Raw genomic sequence first — 20528 nt, 5'->3', positions numbered from 1 at the left:
CATTAAACAATAAAAAAAAAAAAAAAAAAAAAAAAAAAAATAATAAGATACATTAGACTGTATTTCATCACTATATATGTTTAACATCAAAAAATATATAGTGTTATAATGCTTGCAAATATCACGCTACTTGTTCAAAAAATATTTTAAAACATCCTTATATTTATATCCTTGTTAGGTGGTTTTAGATATATTTAGGAAAATGTATTGCCAGGTTAATCCATTAAACCATTACAAGTGTATTTCGACAAAGTAGTGAGGAACTGCTGCACACGCTAAACATAATGTATTTCCATGAGCTTGTAGTGAGTCTAGACATTGTGATGCTATCAGCTACTTCTTTTTAGACTTCTGTCATGACAGTCAATTATTGCTTTCCTAACTAGAGATGTAAGAAGCCAGGCTAGACTTTAAATCCTTATAGTTAAAGGGAGTTCACAAGAAATAATATAAGAAATTAATTTGTATCTTCTTTAAAATAAATCTTCAAACTCAAATCTTGAAAAAAAATAAAGATCTTAGAACAGAAATGAAAGGCTATAAATGTGTTAATATTGCAATAAAGAAGCAGTGTCTATTGCTCATTATTTTGTACATAGATTGAGTAGGAGGGCCTGCTAGTTCATTACTGCACTGTTGGTTGCAGCAACATACAAAATGATGTATTCTATAGCTATTAGTATTCTGTTGATAGATTTATTTATAAATAAATAATAGATTTGTAAATAGGAGATCAACCAATGTCCCTCCAGTGTGTCTTCTCAAATTAGTTTCCACAACATAAGGGGGACTACTGTATATCTGTCGTTCTGTCCCTACTCGTCTCCTGCACTCCACCCATACCTGCCTCCTTTCAGTTTCCAGCCCTTTCACCTCTACTGCTCTCTCTTGCTTTCAACCTTTTCTCTCACTGCCCCTTACCTGTGGAACTCCCTTACACTCCGTATACGCCAAGCACCCTCGTACCCCACCATTAAGGCAAACCTTATAACTCACCTCTAAAGTGAAGTATTTCAATAGCCTAGACCAGGCTCGTAAAACTCAGAATAGCTTGGGGGCCTAGTCTTAAGTGCAACTGCAAGACTTGGGCGCATCAGCGAAAAAATAGTCACTATAAACTACCTGTACACTTTTTCCCTGAGCTATCCTTATTAAAAAAATAAACGTCGCTGGTATCTCCCTCCCCCCTCCCACTCTTTCTTTCCATCCATTCTCTCTCCCTTCATGCCCTCTTTATTTCTCTCCCTCATCCTCTCTCTCCCTCCATCCCCTCTATCTCTTTCACCCATTCCCTCTCCCCATCCCCCTTCTCTTCCTCTCTCTCACATCACCCTCTCTCTTCCTCTCTCCCCATCCTGTATCTCTCTCCAACCACCCATTTCTCTCTCCATCCCTCTCTTTCCGTCTCCCCATCACCTCGGTCCCTCTCTCCCCCTCCATTCCTCTCTCCCCCTCCATTCCTCTCTCCCCCTCCCTTCTCTCCCACTCTTCCCATCGCCTCTTTCCCCCTCCCACTCTCCCGTTCTCCCCATGCCTTCTCCCAATCTCCCCCTCTCCACATCCCCTCTCCCCATCTCTTCTCCCATCCCCTATGCCATTCTCCATCCCCTCATTCTCTCCCTGTCTCCCCATACCCCCTGTCCCTCTCTCCCCCTTTCCCAACTCTCTCCCTCCCCATCCTTTCTATCCTCCTCTTCCCATCCCGCTCCCCCCCACTCTCTCCCTGTCTCCTCAACTCCTCTCCCTGTCCCCTTTCCCTGTCCCTTCTCTCCCCATTCCCTCTCTCTCCCCGCCCCCCTTTCCCTCTCTCCCCCCGCCCCCCTTTCCCTCTCTCCCCATCCAGATAAGTCTATAGAGCAGAGGAAACAATCCTGGTAAGTGGTCCAGAGAGTGAAGAGAGGGAGACTTTCTCTCTCCCCGTTCCCTCACCCTCTCTTTCCCCTTTCTCTCTCCCCCTCACTTTCACTCTTTCCCCCCTCTCTCTTGCTCACTCTCCCACTGTCTTACTCTTCCCACTTTCTCTTGCTCACTGTCCCACACTGTCTCTCATTCTTCCTCTCTTCCTCCCCTACCACTTTCTCTCTCCTCCAACCTCACTCCCCAAAAATACACATACAATACCCCTCCCCCACAATACACACACAATAGCCCCCTCCCTCAAAATACCCACACAATACCCCCACCCTTCCTCACAATTTTCCGCTCCCACACAATATCCAATACAATATTTTTATTACCTTGGGAACCTCCTTTGCCGCGCGGTCGCAGAAGATGGGCCCTATGTCTGGCACGCACCAACGAGGGGTAGAGGCCCCAACCAGCCTCCTCCCCTCATGGGTCTTCATATAGTATTGGTATTTATATTCATAAAGGCAGCTGATCACCCCTCTTCTTTAAATCTTTCTCAGAGGACAACACTTATAATGTATTTGCTTTGATCAGAAGTTTGAGTGCCACACCAGTGATCTATGTAGCAAATGGTTGGAAAAAGCAGCTCTGCTTTAAACGCTGAAAGAAGGCCACACAGCAGCTGAGGAGTGCTGGGAACCTTCAGCCATCAGAAGCCCGGCAACCGGATCCATCTTCCAGCGCCGACCAGTTGCGCCCCTGCAGTCACAGTTGTCCAAGCTCACCCCCGTCGGTTGCAGTGCAGCGTCTGTCTGCTGAGTGGGTGTGAGCCGCATGGCGACACCTTGTGGACCTCGTGTTTGACTTCCCTGGCCTGGACTCATGGCTGCTGTCCAACACCCACAATCGCTGCTACCAACCATCATGGCCAAGCACTGCCATCTACTGCACTTATTCCCTCACCTGCTGTCTCTGTAAGTCTCCCAACATTCCACTGGGGCAGGGATTTCCATTTCTATTGTCCGATTTTGTTTGTTGCACTTATTGTAGTATAATTCCCTGTACTGTATTGTCTATTTTGTAAAGTACTGATTACACTATGTGTGATGATAAATAAAGAAATACATACATAATATAGAACTGTTTTTTGAGAATAAATTGAAAGAGTGAATTGGGTAAACAAAAATACGTTTCATTGGTGGCATATGTTGGTATCATATTATTTGTGTACTTACATTTAGAACACGTTTTGCTATTCTTTGTATGGTGTGCGTCATGTACGGTATGTATGTATGTATGTATATCTTTATTTATATAGCAACATCTATGTACATAGCGCTTCACAGCAGTAATACACGTGGCATAATATTATAACACATAATGGGAATAAGTGCTTGAGACATAAGAGTAACAATAGGAAAAGGAGTCTGTGCCCCAAAGAGCTTACAATCTAAGTGGTAAGTAGGAAGAACGTCTGCAAGGGGCCAAGGTCGATGCCTGAAGTGTATAGTATCAGCCAGCGGCGCTACCTACATGCTTCGTTAAATAGGAGTATTTAAGGTTGAAATGTCAGAGGGCGCAAATAGGAAAGGAGTTCATGTGAAATGAGACATGGAGAAGAAAGGAGAGGTGGAGATATATCAGCGTTTCCAAACTCCAGTCCTTAGGGAATCCCAACAGGTCAGGTCTTAAGGATATCCCTGCTCCAGCACAGGTGGCTCAGTCAAAATGACTGAGCTGATGATTGACCCACCTGTGCTGGAGCAGGGATATCCTTAAGACCTTACCTGTTGGAGTTCCCTGAGGACTGGAGTTGGGAAACACTGAGATATATGAATGGAGTTAGGGGAATAATAAGACTGGTAGAAATGTGTAGTTTGAAAAGAAGTGAGGTCAGAGCAAATATAAATAGCAGAGGAGGCATGGCAGTGATAATAGTTTAGTGTTGAGGTGTTGAGAGGTGAGTGAGGACTGGGCAGTGAAAATCGAGGATAAGAATAAAGTGGAAATTGAGAGAAATGCAATATATGAGTGGAGGTGCTATAGAGTGAAGAGAGCTGTGTCTTCTTGAGTCTGTGATAGAAACTCTCCTCCTTCCAGTGCAGTTCAAATGCAGAATCCAGGCCAAGTAGATTACCACTTCTTGTTCCACTTCTGGTGAATTCCGTGTTAATCTCCACATTGTATGCCACTTAAAAACGGACTCTTTACACCCGTTGCTGTCCCTAGCTATAAAGGTCTAAGAAGTCAGCTGACTTAATTACATTTCCCCCAGGCAGCTCAATTAGCGCATGTGAGACACAAAAGACGAATGTAATTTGTAATCAGACAGTTCCCATTCCCAGGTATTAGCAGATGAAATTACTAAAATATGCACAAAGCAAAAGGCGAGATGAAGACAGGATTAAAGATGGCGTACCTGAGAAGTGAAGAGAAATTCATTCTGTTCGGATCTTAAGAGATGAGTTCACTAGTCTTCCCTGTTAAACTCCACACTATATTCCATATTGCTCTTCTTGCATTTCTCTTTTACACCAAGAAAAAGTTGATGGACAATTTTAATGCATTTTGACACAGAAAAGCGAAAAGTACTTGCCATTTTTCTGACAATCTCCAAACTCCACCTTTCCCTCGAATAAAATGTTTCTAAGTAGAAAAAATACTTGAAACACGTGCTATACAACACATGTAAACCGTTTTTTTTATACATCGGCGCACCAAGATGCCTGAATTTGATACTCTTCTGTGCGCCACTTTTACAACAAACCTACTTTTAGTGATGCTTTATACATAGGGTGACCAGATTTTGAAAATGAAAAACCGGGACACATAAAAATTATCAATACAACAAATTACATGTTTAAAAAAATGAATATTATGATATTTATCTAATAGTGTCACCATTGATGCTGCATTATTCATTCTACATCTTCCCATTCTCTCTCTACCTTCTCCCCCATTCCCTCTATCCTTCCCCCCCTTCATTTTCTCTCACCCCCACCAGTCTCTCTCCCTTCCCTCCCCCCCAGTTTAACTCCCTCCCATCATTCTCTCTCCCTTCCGTCCCCATTCTCTCCCTTGCCTCCCCTCATTCTCTCCCCATCCCCCCATTCTCTCTCTCTCTTCCTCCGCTCCTCCATTTTCTCTCTCTCAATCCCCTCCTCTATTCTCTCTCTCCCCCGTCCATTCTCTCTCCACCCCCCATTCTCTCTCTGACCTGCACAGACACACAGCCACTGATCTGCACAGCCACTGCCCCTGCACAAACCCAGACCCTTACCCTGCAATGACCCTGCCCCTGCACAGACCCAGACCCTTCACAGACCCAGACCCTGACCAGACCCTGCCCCTGCCCCTGCACAGACCCTGACCTTGCACAGACACTGACCCTGCACAGACCCTGACCCTGCACAGACCCTGACCTTGCACAGACCCTGACCTTGCACAGACCCTGACCTTGCACAGACCCTGACCTGCACAGACCCTTGTCACGGTAGCTTATGACAGGCTGTAATTTACACCAAAAATATATATAAATATATATACCTGGGTTTGAACTGGGACGTAACTTAGATATGATAAAATATAATTTATTCCTTGATAAAGGTGAACACACAAAATGTACAAATAACAGCAAAATATAGACACTTACTTAAAAGATGAAAATGATGAAAACAGTCCCATCTGGACTGGCAGTTTCATACAGCAATCAGCCCAAGACATTGCATGGCATTTCTTCTCAGCAATCAAGATGGTATAGCACAACAGGCCTGATGACATGCAGGCATGAAGACAATGAACACATGAAGACCTTGAAGAACATGAACAACACTGGATAAGGGCTTGACCACAGATTATATACCTTTTGTGGCCCTATCCTTAACCTTAAGTACAGGTGATTGGTTTTCAATTACCTCCAGCAACTCACTAGCCTGGGAACACATTTTAATCCATGCCCCCCTGCTTGTTGGGACATGCGCAGTAGAGCTCTGGGGTCTCATTTCTGACGCCCCACATTTGCATCAGGAATGCCAGCCAGTCTATCCATTTGGAGTTCTGGCAGGAAAACCTTTGTTGAAAGGTGTGAAGTGGGACACTTAAAGACTGCTCTGGTTTGAGCCTCCTCTGCCCTTAGGTAAACAGGGAGGGTGACAAAACCCTTTGAACAATACCTAAGTCCTAGACATTGGGTCGCCTCTAGGGCCATCTGCTATCCTGGTATGCAAAAGAATTTCCTCTGAGTCTTTGTCCATACCTTGGGACACAGTATTAAACATAAAACATAAACGTATTAAAATATCCAGTTCCGTTGGGTCTAGCAGGTCCAAACTTCACAGTTCTCATTGCCAGAACTGGGACACCATATGATCCAAAAAGCGACTTGCTACGACCTTCGGAACCGGAGATACACAAATGCACATTAAATCATTTTTCACTTTAATACAGAAATCTCCGCTAAAAAAGAAATCTCAGCTTTTCACTAAATCCCCATTAAAAACAACGGGCTCCGCCGCCATGGGTTTCAATGGAGCAACTCCGCTGTTGTAGTCAATGGAGTTTCCTACCATAGACTTTCAATGGGGAACCGCCGCCATTGAAGTCTATGAGAAAATCCACAAATCTTTACAGTCGTCCATACTCCGTCTGGTTGGTCTGAGGGGGCTGGAAATGGGCATGCATTAAAGCCGGAACCTTGGCTACATGTCACCCAAATCCCATCCCTCTGGGCATTCCAGAACCGGAGATATGGACTTACACATTTCAACATTTTACACTTAGTCATTTTTTCACCATGCGGCTTTTCCCCCATTAGAATCAATGGTAAAAGTCCCGAACTTTCAAGGGGGTCCATACTCCGTCGGGTTGGTCCAAGAGGGTCAAGGATAGTTCTGCAGTGATGCCGGAGCAGTGACTACAGATACCCCAAACCTTGATCCTCTGGTCCCTCTGGAACCGGAGATATGGATTCCTAAAATTCAGCATTTCACACTTAGTCATTTTTCTGAGCCGTTTCTGCCGCCGCCGGCAAAGCCTATGGCGCGACCCGCTCTATCTGGTTCGGCCCTTATTGGGGGTCCAGGATTCGGGGACCCGGTTGTGGTCGAGTGGGGGGAAGCCTAGGAACTAGGGGCAAAAAGAATTTTATTTCTAGGTGCCCTAGAACGGTTTATTCCCACGCCAATTGACGTTGAACTTGACTCAAGTGATTTTAGCTCTTTTAAAGGACATTGTATCCGCTTTGCGGTTTGCGGTCTGGATGGCTGCCAACTTGTTCTTCGAAAGTTACCTCGAGGAATCTCCATTGAAGTCAATGGGCCCATTGACTTTCAATGGGAAACCGCCGCTCTCCCTCTCGGACGCCACCTGCTGGTCTTTACAGGAAACAGGACTAAAACAGCACAATTCTCTATTGAAATGCATTGAGCCCTAATGGCGGCCTATGGGAACCTGCAAAATGGTGCCTGAAAAGGCGGGAAAGTTACACAAAGGGCTATAATCACTTTACCACTATTAACCCTTGTGCTCCCGGATGGATCCCAGTGTGTGTGTGATGCAGACACTGATTTACAATAAAACATGGGGGAACAGGGAATATACATTTTCAGGTTATGACAAGGGTTAAATCACACGTCTGGGCCTCAGCCCAGTTAACCCCTTGTCTCCCTGGTGAGGTTAGAGGGTGGCCAATTGGGGTGTAACCCCTTTAATCCCGGGCCAAATCCTCTCCATCGTCACAACCCTGACCCTGCACAGACCCAGACCCTGCACAGACCCTGGCCCTGCACAGACCCTGGCCCTGCACAGGCACTCACCCTACACAGACCCTGCCCTTGAACAGACCCTGCCCCTGCACAGACCCTGCCCCTGCCCCTGCACAGACCCTGTCCCTGCACAGCCCCTGCCCAGCCCCTGCCCCTGCACAGCCACTCACCCTGCACAGACCCTGCCCCTGCACAGACCCTGCCCCTGCACAGACCCTGCCCCTGCACTGCCCCTGCCCCTGGCAAGACCCTGGCCCTGCACAGACCCTGACCCTGCACAGATCCTGCCCCTGCACAGGCACTCACGCTGCACAGACCCTGCCCTTGAACAGACCCTGCCCCTGCACAGACCCTGCCCCTGCACAGACCCTGCCCCTGCACAGACCCTGTCCCTGCACAGACCCTGCCCCGCACAGCCACTCACCCTGCACAGACCCTGCACAGACCCTGCCCCTGCACAGACCCTGCCCCTGCACTGACCCTGCCCCTGCACAGACCCTGCCCCTGCACAGACCCTGCCCCTGCACAGACCCTGCCCCTGCACAGACTCTGACCCTGCACAGACTCTGACCCTGCACAGACCCTGACCCTGCACAGACCCTGACCCTGCACAGACCCTGACCCTGCACAGCCACTCACCCTGCACAGACCCTGCCCCATGCAAGGACCCTGCCCCATGCAAGGACCCTGCCCCATGCACATACCCTGCCCCGAGCACAGACCCTGCCCCGTGCACAAACCCTGCCCCATGCACAGACCCTGACCCATGCACAGACCCTGACCTATGCACAGCCACAGACCCTGACCCTGCATAGGCACTGACCCTGCAGACACACAGACCCTGCAAACACACACTGACCCTGCACAGACACACATTGACCCTGACACACTGACCCTGCACTGAGACACTGACACACTGACCCTGCATTGAGACACTGAACCTGTACTGAGACATGGACACACTGACCCTGTACTGAGACACTGACCCTGTACTGAGACACTGACACACTGACCATGTACTGAGACACTGACACACTGGTCCTGTACTGAGACACTGACACACTGACCCTGTACTGAGACACTTACACACTGACCCTGCGGACACACACTGACCCTGCACTGCGACATTGACCCTGCGGGGGGACACTGACCCTGTACTGAGACATTGACACTGACACACTGACCCTGTACTGAGACACTGACACACTGACACACTGACCCTGTACTGACATACTGACCCTGTACTGAGACATTGACACTGACACACTGACCCTGCACTGAGACACTGACACACTGACACACTGACCCTGCACTGAGACACTGACACACTGACCCTGTACTGAGACACTGACACACTGACCCTGCACTGAGACACTGACCCTGCACTGAGACACTGACACACTGACCCTGCGGACACACACTGACCCTACACAGAGACACTGACACACTGACCCTGTACTGAGACACTGACGCTGTACTGAGACACTGACCCTGTAATGAGCCTACACTGACCCTAGCTCTGAGCAGCTGCAGAAGGGGGGGGGGTGATGTGTGTGACCTACCTTTCACTGTGAGCTTGGTTGGGGGTGGGGGAAGCCATCTTGGTTGGGAGGGAAGCCACCTCACTTCCGGTTCTCACTGCTGAGGCTCCGCTATCACTAACCCCGCCCCCACCCTCTGCAGCAGCAGTCAGACCGGCCTCTGCTCTCCTCCCTGCATTCTTGCTCTCTGCTGCCCCCACCTTCTCTGGTCAAAGCCGGGACAGCCACAAAAAAAAACGGGACATTTTAAAGTATGTCAGGCAGCCGAAACAGACCCTAAAAAAACGGGACAGACCTTAAAAAACCGGGACTGTCCCGGCTAAACCGGGACATCTGGTCACCCTCTTTATTCATTACATGGGCCCCAGTTGACTTTTCCTGTAACATTGGCAGTTCACTTTGAATGAATGTATCATCCACCTATTATACATTGTTGTGGATTTCCATGTTGCATTGAGCATACATTGTTATGTTGTTTTATAAATTCCTAATTTTTTATTATTTCAGTGAAATTTATGAATGCAAAAAGATTTTTTCACTGTGTGTGTAACCAGGGTTCCAGACAGAGAGGGAGAGCTGGGACTGGTCAGTCACTGGACTGTCCTGGGAATGGTCAGTCAAGGGGCCTGGGCCTCACTTCCATTAACACTACCATGCATGGCCCTTTCCCTCCACTGGCTGGATCTCTAAGCCCAGCCCCTTCTGTGGGCCTCTGCAGTCCCATGTACAGGGCTAATTCCTCTGTCAGCCACCACCCCTCAGGTGTGGGCCCCCCTTTCTCGGGTCTCCGGCAAGGCACATCTGCGGGCCGCAGGTAAGCCTGCGTGACGCCTCTGTGCTGCCCTCCATACTAGACTACTACCCCTTGGCCCATACCTCTTTCTCCACCACCCCAGGCCAAACCCCTCTCTTTCCTTCTCTCCCCCCCCTCCCTCCATCCCCAGGCTCATCCCTCCCTCTCCCCTACCCAGGCTCATACAATCTTTCTTGTTCTGTTTTTGATACAAACAAACAGGGTCTGCCACTCAACCTAATGCACTGATATGTGATATCATAGTACAACTGGTGGTGCATAAGGGAATAAACAGACTATATACAATACAATGTGAAACCCCACAGGTTAGTCCTATACTAATCAGAACTGTTATTTTGAGACATACTCTGGATTAACCCTAGGAATACCTACCTTCCTAGCGTATCCATTATCCATATATTGTTCTTTTCTCACTATTTCTCACTCACTTTTATTCACATATGTAAATAGTTTATTCACATTGTTGTTGGTTTTGCATATATGTTAATAACATTTTATTATTTGTATTTTTAGTGGAGTTTTCCTATGAGCTATGGTAGCTCTCATGTATACCTGATTTTGAGTTAAACACTCTGGGTTAATTACACCAAAATATATATTCAATTACTTACTGTATGAGTGCAATCTAAGAGGGAACTCTTTCGTGACCCCCTGTGGGGTTTCACATTGTATTGTATATTGTTCGGGTTTTGCACTGGTTTTGTAGATTGAAATGTTATGTTCAATATTCCTCATAGGGGTCTTGTTATCAGTTTTGGTTTGATGCACTGTAACTCTTTCTGCTTGTGACTGCCACATATTATGCATCTTATTATAAAGTGTACGTTCTGCAGCTCCTACTTAGCTCCTTCTGCTGGCACTACCCAAACCGCAAGTATCTGAGAATTATATCGAAGGTGTTATCTGCTTCTTAAGTGGTAAGACTTTGAAATATATATATTTTTGCACAAATAAGCAAGCTGAAAAGAGGACGGGTTCTATTTAAATGTTTTAAAGATAATATTTATTTACATTAAAATAAGCATTTTCAAATGTTCAAGAGAATTCTCCTTTAAATCAGTAGTAATAGATATGTGTTTCAAATAAAAACAAAACATTTAAAAAACAAATGCACCACAAAAAAAACATAAAAACATTGAAAATACTTCATGGTTCTCAGATCAGTTTTTTAAATGTCAAATAATTAAAATGGATTTAAAAAAAAAATGAGATTCTGTATATCTTTGTGTAACCAATAACCAGTAACGTCTTGTTCTGGAACACCAACTAATATTTTTTTTTTAACAATATATTTTCCTTTACTTTAGTTAGCACTAAAGTTAGTATTGTGTAAATATATGGAAGAATTGCTGAATATCACAGGCTCAGCTGCAAAAGTTTGCTGGGGTCAAAATACATTTTCATTCCTATTATTGAACATCTGTTTAGCACCGTGTTCGTCATTAAGGCTAAGGCCCCGCTCCCTCAGTCAGCGTGCCCGCACTGCATGCAGGCAGCGCGCTGAGAGGCAATTGACCGCTACCTGCGGTCTGTAGGGAGCCTGAGCGGGGGCGGGGGGGGGGGGGCGTGGTTTGAGCGGGGGGGCGTGGTTTGAACGGAGGGCTCTCGTGCTGTCGTACCCCCCGTAGTTCCCTCTCTCACTCCCGGAGCCCCTCGCACTCTGAAGCCAGGCACAGAGGGAATGACACACACAGGCACTCACACACTCACACACACGTGACGCGACACTCGCCGAAACCACAAGCTCCGTGTAGCTCCGGCTGGCTGACGCGTCACGGCACGCAGTCAACCATGCTGGAAGGAGCCAGCGGGGACATCCAGAACGGAGGCAAGCAGTTGGTGGCCCGCGGCCGCGTGCGCCGCCGGCCGCAGCGGGACCAAAGCCTTACAGTTATTCCGAATACTGCTGCACTTCAGCACCCATATAAAACAGTACAAAGAGAGATGCTGTTGACTTTGTACATGAACAGTAATTAAGTAATAATCCCCGAAGAACAGGGCATTATTGGCCAGTAATGCCCTGTTCTGAGGGGATTATTACTATTATAGGTTAAATGTAGGCTTTTTTAATTTTTTTATAATAAAGATACAATTTTGTAGTCATTGATTTTTATCAGTGTATATACCTGTGTAGGAAAAATAAGTAAAGTAGAAGATGAGAAGGCTGAGGGGCCGGAGAGAGAGGTTTAGGGGGGAAGAGAGATGTAAGGGGGAGAGAGGTGAAGGAGGGGGGTGGGAGAGAGGTGAAGGAGGGGGGAAAGAGAGAAGTGGTGGGGGGGAGGGAGAGAGGTGAGGGTTAAGAGAGAGGGGAGGGGAGAGTGAGGTGAGGGGGGGAAGAGAGGTGAGGTGGGGGAAGACAGGTGAGGGGGGAAAGAGAGGTGGAGGAGGGGGGAAAGAGAAGTGGTGGTGGGGGAAGAGAGGAGAGGGGGAGGGAAGAGAGGTGAGGGGGGAGAGACAGAGGTGAAGGGGGGAGAGAGAGGTGAGGGGGGGAGAGAGAGGTGAGGGGGGGGAGAGAGAGAGGTGAAGGGGGGAGAGAGAGGTGAGGGGGGAGGGAGAGGTGAGGGGGAGCGAGAGGTGAGGGGGAGGGGGAGGGGGAGAGAGGTGAGGAGGGAGAGAGAGAGGTGAGGGGGAGAGAGGGGGGTGAGGGAGAGAGAGGTGAGGGGGAGAGGGGAGAAAAGGGGTGAGGGGGAGAATTGGGGGGAAAGGAGGGGGAGAGGTGGATGGAGGGGGGACATGGGAGAGAAGTGGGGGGACTCTGATATTAACTACAACTAAATAAAAAGAAATACAAATTACCTTAGCGTAGCACAGGCAATAGATGTGGTTAGAAACATTACTTTGTTGCAAGCAACAAAGTTACCAGTTGGGACAGGGAAGCTTCTGACAGCACTAGCAGCTGTGAGAGAGAGGGGGGGAGAGGGGGGAGAAGCTGCTTGTTCAGTGTGATCAGTGAGGAGAGCAGGGCTGCTGCAGTTAAGATTTAAACTTGCCGTTTTCTTTCTCAGCGCGAGCCCCTGCATCTCTGCTTTGATGTGAGTTGGCAAGTTGTCAAAAATTCCGGCCATTACTTAATGAATAATGCCCGGAATTCTGACCAATCAGAGGGCAGGGATTTCAGTAATGCCCGGAATTTTACTGCTTTAGCCTATAATAGTCATTAGTGATTGTTAAAGGATGGCTGTTAGAGATCACTAATGACTATAAATATTTATTGACAAGCAGAGTATACTCTCTGGAATATCACAGTACGTTGATGCTTGTAACATTGTTTTGGCAGCAGTGGCACAGCACAGATTCTAGAATTCTATGAACAAACTTACGTTAACAATAACAATAAAAGCAAACAGTATAAGAAAGCAGATTGTACACACAGTAATCCCTTAAAAAGGCTGTTAAATTGGTTTTAAGGCACAAGGTATAACATCTTTAAGCAGTGTTTTGAACAAAAATATGTTTGATTCCCATTTATTGTAAGTCCTTATCAGTGCACTTTATTTAGGAAGGACGGTATAGAGCAACATAAATAGTCACTTATGCTTGAAACTAAAGCAGTATTCACACGATTTGGCACCTACTGTAGCAAGTGAATATGTTCAAGAACTCAAAAAGGGGCTCTGAATCAGACAAGTGGAACACTATGCATTTGAGTCATTTACTTTTCTGTATTTTAGTGTCTGCTTCAAATGTAAGACCTTTTTAATACGTTTCAAGTTGAGTTGCTAGCTCCATATAATTATTCTCCAAATATACAGTAAGTGTGGAAACCTGTACACCATGAATATCCACTCACATTTTTAAAGAGACTCCTCTGACCATTTTTTTTGTCAAAACGTGTTTGAGACATGAACCCCCAAAACTTATCGGTACTACCCAATATGCAAATTGAGTAGCTGTCAATACTTTTTTGTAGTGAAGCCAAGACCCTATGGGGGAAGGTTAAAATAATGCGTGAAGGGACTGGACAATACTGAAAAGAATAAAGCACCAAGACACCTGTTGGTATGTCAAATTTAAGGCTTGCTAAAACTCCTAGACCTCTGAGCTGTCGCTACCACTATGCCGCGTGGTCATAGTTTCATGGCTACTGCAATGACTGCTGGATGGAGACTTTTTCTCTTCGTGTGAACGTCCTCTATGTTTCAGGAGTACGACAATAATGACCACAGTGCAGATGAGGAGTAGTAAAGCGGCTGCTCCCCCAATAAGAGGCAGCATGCTGCCCTCTAAGTCATGGCCTGTGACTTCTAAGACTGGCTTCTGGTACTGTCCACCAGCAGGCAAGATGTCCTTCTGACTACCAGAGATCTTGCTGGAACGTTCAAGAGCAATGTGCTGAATGTTGGTCCCTCTGTTCTTTTCAACTCCAATGTCTTGTGTGAGGGCTGAAGCCTCTGGATTTGCCCTCCGGTTCCTCTTTAATAGCAAGTTATCATGGTGATTAGCAGTACTACTCAAGACATGATGGTAATCCACACTGCGCTTTCCAATTCCTCTGTTTGCATTCTCTCTAGAGCGGACTGTATAAATTGTATGAATGAACCATTCACGTCCCGCAGCCACCTGAATGAATGGAAATGTAGAAGAAACATATTTTTAGTGCCTGAAAATAAAACCACCATCTGTTAAAGAGGAATACAGATTCTGTGGATCAGAGGTTCTTAACCAGGGGTGCTTTCACTCCCCGGGGGAGGGGGGGGGGGTATGAAGGGGGTTCAGGGGGTGATTGAGAAAGTGCTGGAATTTGTTGAAGATTTTATTTTCTGAATATTAAAAATCATCTTAACTTGAGTGTCAAACATTCGTTTCCATCCTTCATTTGTAACATTTTATTCTGTTAAAATAACACATGGTTGATACATCGTGTGAAAGCTTCTTTATCTCCCGCCACATAAATGCGTGGTCGATAGTTATCCACCCATTATTTTCACGTACTTACTAAAAAGAGAGGCCCTATACTAAACGTTTTAGTCGAGCTACTGGTGTGGTTGAACTATTCCTTTTGCTGGCATATGAAATAAAACTATTGAAATGTTACCGGTACCATTATAAAATAATAATATAGCATACCATATACCGGTACCATATATAAAATAATTGGTAATGGGTGATTGGGTACCTTGTTGGTCCCTTAATGGTGATGAAGGTACGAAAGGTTAAGAACGTATTGCTGTACATAGTAATTGTCCTTGGCAATCACGTGTATCTAGCTATGTAACTATGTATACGAAAACTTTATTTTATTTTGAAGATGCAATTTAAATTGTATTCCCCCATAGTGAGCAGAGATATATTTCATATTTCAAGTATTGGTGATGAATGCCAAAAAGAATAAGATACACATTTCTGAAAGCCTGACAACTATCCTTGTTTAATCAGGTTTGAAACTTTAAAGTCCTACATTTTACCAAAATTATGTCATGGCAGTCACCATAAAGTTGCTGACTGATGTTAAGAACGCTAAGCATTTCCTACAAAGTTTCAATGGTTGGAAGGTTTAACTTGCTTTATCTCTTCCCTCGTCTTACAATAAAAACAGATACATCTTCCTAAAATACATCATTTTTTCTTGAAAGTGGAACTGTAGGTGTATAAATAATAAAAATGATTGGTACTCTGGTGTGTATAAAAAAGTAATGAGTCTGTTCCCTCTCGTACCATCACTGTCTGACCACTGATTATGATGGGGATATCATGGCCTGATGCCAAACACGGCAAATTGGAAGAAACAGTACCAAAGTCCTTTACTTTCAAAATTATTTAACTGTTTTGACCCTTTCACTACCAGAAGGGTCAGTACAGCAATGCGTCACTGGGCCCCCTGTTAGCGAAAGGATTAAGGAACCTAATTACATTAGTATATTGTTTATGACACATCTGCTTTTCATCACAATTACATATGTCTTTATTGTACCCTCTGGTAGATGTAAAAATAATATTTTTGTGGATTCTTAAAAATGGCCACCATCATGATTTGCCTGTAAATTGCTTTATCTGTCGACTTACTGCAACTTTGCACTTGCTGCCTCTTAGCACCTGATTAAAACAATGTGTATTTTTTTTGATGGCGCTTGTGGTTGTTCTGTTTTGGGCCTGAATTTAAAGCACTTAGTAAAAATGTTGACTAAGTGTTTTCACTTATTGAACCTCCACTGTATGTTGCTCGGTGGAATAGTACTTACAACTCCATTGTCACAATAATGATCTTTTTTTTTGTTCACCTCTGTCGAACCACTTAGTGATAAGAGCAAGGACACTATATCCATGGTGGTTCTACTCACCTGGAATAATGCAGCAGATGCAATGCTAAAACCATCAGAACCTGGTTGTTTTGCCAAGGGTAGAGCATCAGGGCTATCGATAGCTAATTTGGCATCAAATAGAACATTTCCGAATGACCTTGCTTGAGTTTCTGGCTGAGCTTTGTCCTGTGTAGATAAATAAATACAAGAAAAAAGTTAATTAGATTAAATTGTATACAAGCTCTGCTCCTGTTACTCTGTTTGGCCTCAATAGATGGAGGCAAGCATCAGTACCTGATGTAGGAGCCCTTATTATTTGGCACATATCTGTGCAACTACACAGTATCCTGAGTGAAGGAAAAAAATAATCCTGGTATCTGTTAGTAAAGCTAGCCATTCTCCAGTCCATGCTCTTTGTAGTGCTCTGAAAATTATTATTCTTCAGTATAAAATAATACTGGATATGTTTAGACAATTGCACATGCCTGTGTGCTTGAGACGTCCTCCCTAGCTGTAGGAGACCCCGGTCTCACCATCAATGCCAACCCCACTCCGTCACAGAGACGGGTTACACCATACGCCAATTTCATGATATTTTGGGGACCTGCCCAGACTTCAGGGTTACCTGCATATCCTCAGTGTTTTCTGGCTGTTATATACCTACTTCTTGTAAGTAGGATTTAAATTTTCCCTCAAACGACCAGATCATCGTCATTACTAATGCGTTATTATTATTAGTAAAAACAAATTGTTTGTACTACCCAATTGCACCTTTGTTCCCACTTTCCCTTGTTTTTTCTGCCTTTTCCCTTCCCCCATCCCAATTATAACTACAAATTTATGCTGTCCTGTTTCAACTCTGCCCTCTCTCAGGGTAAACAAACCTACTTTTCATCACTAATCAACACACACAAGTCTAACCCACACCGACTCTTTTCTGTCTTTGACTCTCTACTCAGACCACCCTCGTCCGCCTCCTCTTCTTCCTCCATCTCACCTCAGGACTTTGCTGACTTTTTTAAGGAAAAGGTGGGATCCATACGTCAGAACATCCCGTCTGTTGCCTCCTCCCATCCCACACTGCTTCCCAACTCTCCTCCTGCCTTTCTTGACTCTTTTTCTGCTATCTCGGAGGAGGATGTGTCACTGCTGATCTCCTCTTCTCCCTCTACTACTTGCCCTCTTGATCCCATTCCCTCCCATCTCCTAAAACCTCTTGCTCCTTCTATAATGCCTATGCTCACACAGATCTTTAACTCTTTCCTCTACTCTGGTACCTTTCCATCCTCCTTCAAGCATGCAACCGTTATACCATTACTCAAAAACAGCAAGCTTGACCCTACCTGTCCTTCTAACTATCGACCTGTCTCCCTCCTGCCTTTTGCCTCCAAACTCCTTGAACGCCTTGTATTCTCTCGATTGCTACACTTTCTCAACACCTATTCTCTTCTAGACCCTCTACAATCTGGCTTCTGCACTGCTCACTCTACTGAAACAGCCCTCACTAAAATAACTGACGACCTCCATGCTGCCAAAGACAGAGGTCATTACACTCTGCTCATATTACTCGACCTCTCTGCAGCATTCGACACTGTGGACCACCCTCTTCTCCTTCACATTCTCCATACTCTTCGTATTCGGAATAAAGCTCTATCCTGGATCTCCTCTTACCTCTCCCATCGTACTTTCAGTGTCTCTTTTGCTAACACCTCCTCCTCCTCTATTGATCTCTCTGTGGGGGTACCCCAGGGCTCTGTCCTGGGACCCCTTCTCTTTTCTCTTTACACACTCTCTCTAGGTGACCTAATCACATCTTTTGGGTTTAAATATCACCTCTATGCTGACGACACACAAATTTACCTTTCAACCCCTGACCTTACACCTGCTATACAGACCAAAGTTTCTGAATGCCTCTCTGGAATATCATCCTGGATGGCCATCCGCCGACTGAAACTTAACATGGCAAAAACGGAGCTCCTTATACTTCCTCCCAAACCTGGCCCTACTACCTCCGTCCACATTACTATTGGAAATATGATCATTCACCCAGTAGCACAAGCACGCTGACTAGGGGTTACACTTGATTCCTCTCGCTCCTTCTCCTCTCATATTCAAAACGTTTCTAAAACTTGTTGCTTTTTCCTCCGCAATATCACAAAGATACGCCCTTTCCTCTGTTACTCGACTGCTAAAACTCTGACTCAGGCCATCATTCTCTCACGTCTCGATTACTGCAACCTCCTGCTATCTGGCCTTCCTGCCTCTCACCTGTCTCCCCTACAACTATCCTAAACGCTGCTGCCAGAATCACTCTACTCTTTCCTAGATCTGTCTCAGCATCTCCCCTCCTGAAATCCCTCTCCTGGCTTCCGATCAAATCCCGTATCTCACACTCAATTCTCCTCCTCACTTTTAAAGCTTTACATTCTTCTGCCCCTCCTTACATCTCAGCCCTAATTTCTCGCTATGCACCATCCAGACTCTTGCGTTCTTCTCAAGGATGTCTTCTTTCTACCCCTTTGTATCTAAAGTTCTCTCCCGCCTTAAACCTTTCTCACTTTCTGCCCCACACCTCTGGAATGCCCTTCTCCTCAATACCCGACTAGCACCCTCTCTATCCACCTTTAAGACCTACCTTAAGACACATCTGCTTAAAGAAGCATATGAATAGCACTGGATAATCCTGGACACATGATACATAAAGCTTGGCCCCCTGCAGAAGCACTTACTAGAATTCCCTCCTACTGTCTCTGTGCGTTCTCCCTACCTACCAATTAGATTGTAAGCTCCTCGGAGCAGGGACTCCTCTTCCTTAATGTTACTTTTATGTCTGAAGCACTTATTCCCATGACCTGGTATTTATATTATTTGTTATTTATATGATATGTATTACTACTGTGAAGTGCTATGTACAATTTATGGCGCTATATAAATAAAGACATACAATACAATACAATTTCCCTGCTCCCTTAGTCCCTGCACGTGATGGACCTATTCTGCCCACATCGCTTCAACATACAGTATTACACCATTTGTTTTCTATTTTTGCCTTTTTTCCCCATGTCCTGATATTCATCTGATCTCGACCCGGTTAGTCCTTGCAGCCAAAGATGATCTCAGCGGGACTTTAGACCAGCCCATGGTTTGATTCTCCAGTTGATGGAGAGTTATAATATTAACAATTCCTTGATTTTATACATCTCTGTGTCTTAGAGACAATGTAATTTAAAGTAGCACCCAAAACTTATTTTTTACTAGTTTTGTTATGTTAATGCTTGCATGACGAGGACCACATGCTGCTGTCCTTTAAAACACAGTAATAACAAACAGGGGAACCTTTCCCCAATGAAGGGCATACTTTTTTTCTGTTGGGGATTAAAGGTGGTTGAACAGCAGGGATTAGCAGTTGTACTGGTTAAAGGGATTCTGGTAAAATCATTGGCTACTAGTATGATAGACGAGCGATGCTTTAAAAAGAAGACCAAATATTTGAGATACCCTGTACTGTATGTAGCAAGTTTATACATGTGAAACAAGTGTAGAAAGTTTAGAGTTTGATGTTGTTGACTGTGTAAGAAGCTGATTGTGCACTTCTATCCAATAGAAATAATGCAATATCCTGAGTTCAAGGATACAATACACAATAATATAGTCCAACATTGTATACCCCAGCTTTTGTATGAATGTATCCTTTGTGACATACCAGGATTTTAAATCTGTACAACAAGGTAGGGGAGTCTGCAAGGCATCCGAACTCTTTGTTATCTGGATTATATTTAGGGACATATCCATCAGCACCAGTGCATAAGAACACTTTCTCAATGGTACAGATGAAAGAGTCTCCGAGGTTTTGAACTGGGTCCACCATGACTCGCCCGTAGATTGAAGAGCCTAGAAAATAAACCACATCAATTACCTGCAAGCACTGCCGATAAGGGGACAAGCAGTATTTCATAGAGGATACAACACAACGGGACCGAATCCAATCTGTACAAGAAGTGATTTCCTAAATTAATGAATACTCAATAGTGTAAAATATTGTTTTCAATTACAGTAGAAAACTTGCAGAGTGGTTGCTTCAAATGTACGCTTCAGATTTGATAGGGTTTCTACATCATATAGGGTTCCTACATCATATAGGGTTCTACACACGTGTTTCATGTGTTCTTACCTTCAGAAAATGCAACATCAGTTCCCTCTCCAAATCCCATTGAGCCATCTGATATCCACAGTTCCTTCTTGGACAATAAAAACATTTGTGTATTGAGGCTAAACTCTGCTGCTACAGGGTCACTAACCTATAAAGAAAACAAAGACCAATATG

The 20528-nt window shown here is 45.0% G+C and overlaps 1 protein-coding gene across 1 annotated transcript in view; it reads right to left on the bottom strand.

The window, feature by feature from the left end:
• Positions 1–12686: 12686 nt before the first annotated feature.
• FREM3 (FRAS1 related extracellular matrix 3) overlaps positions 12687–20528 on the bottom strand; it is a 113792-nt gene continuing 105950 nt past the window's right edge. Inside the window, exons 21-24 of the mRNA XM_075614370.1 lie at positions 20376–20502; positions 19908–20095; positions 16244–16390; positions 12687–14525 (exon numbers count right to left, since the gene is read on the bottom strand). Of these exons, the coding sequence (XP_075470485.1) occupies positions 13995–14525; positions 16244–16390; positions 19908–20095; positions 20376–20502 (993 nt within the window). The 3' untranslated portion in view covers positions 12687–13994. The remainder of the gene's footprint in view (positions 14526–16243; positions 16391–19907; positions 20096–20375; positions 20503–20528) is intronic.

This window comes from Ascaphus truei, chromosome 1 (genome assembly GCF_040206685.1).
Source record: "Ascaphus truei isolate aAscTru1 chromosome 1, aAscTru1.hap1, whole genome shotgun sequence".
NCBI lineage: Eukaryota > Metazoa > Chordata > Amphibia > Anura > Ascaphidae > Ascaphus > Ascaphus truei.
This window is presented reverse-complemented; position numbering and strand designations above follow the sequence as displayed.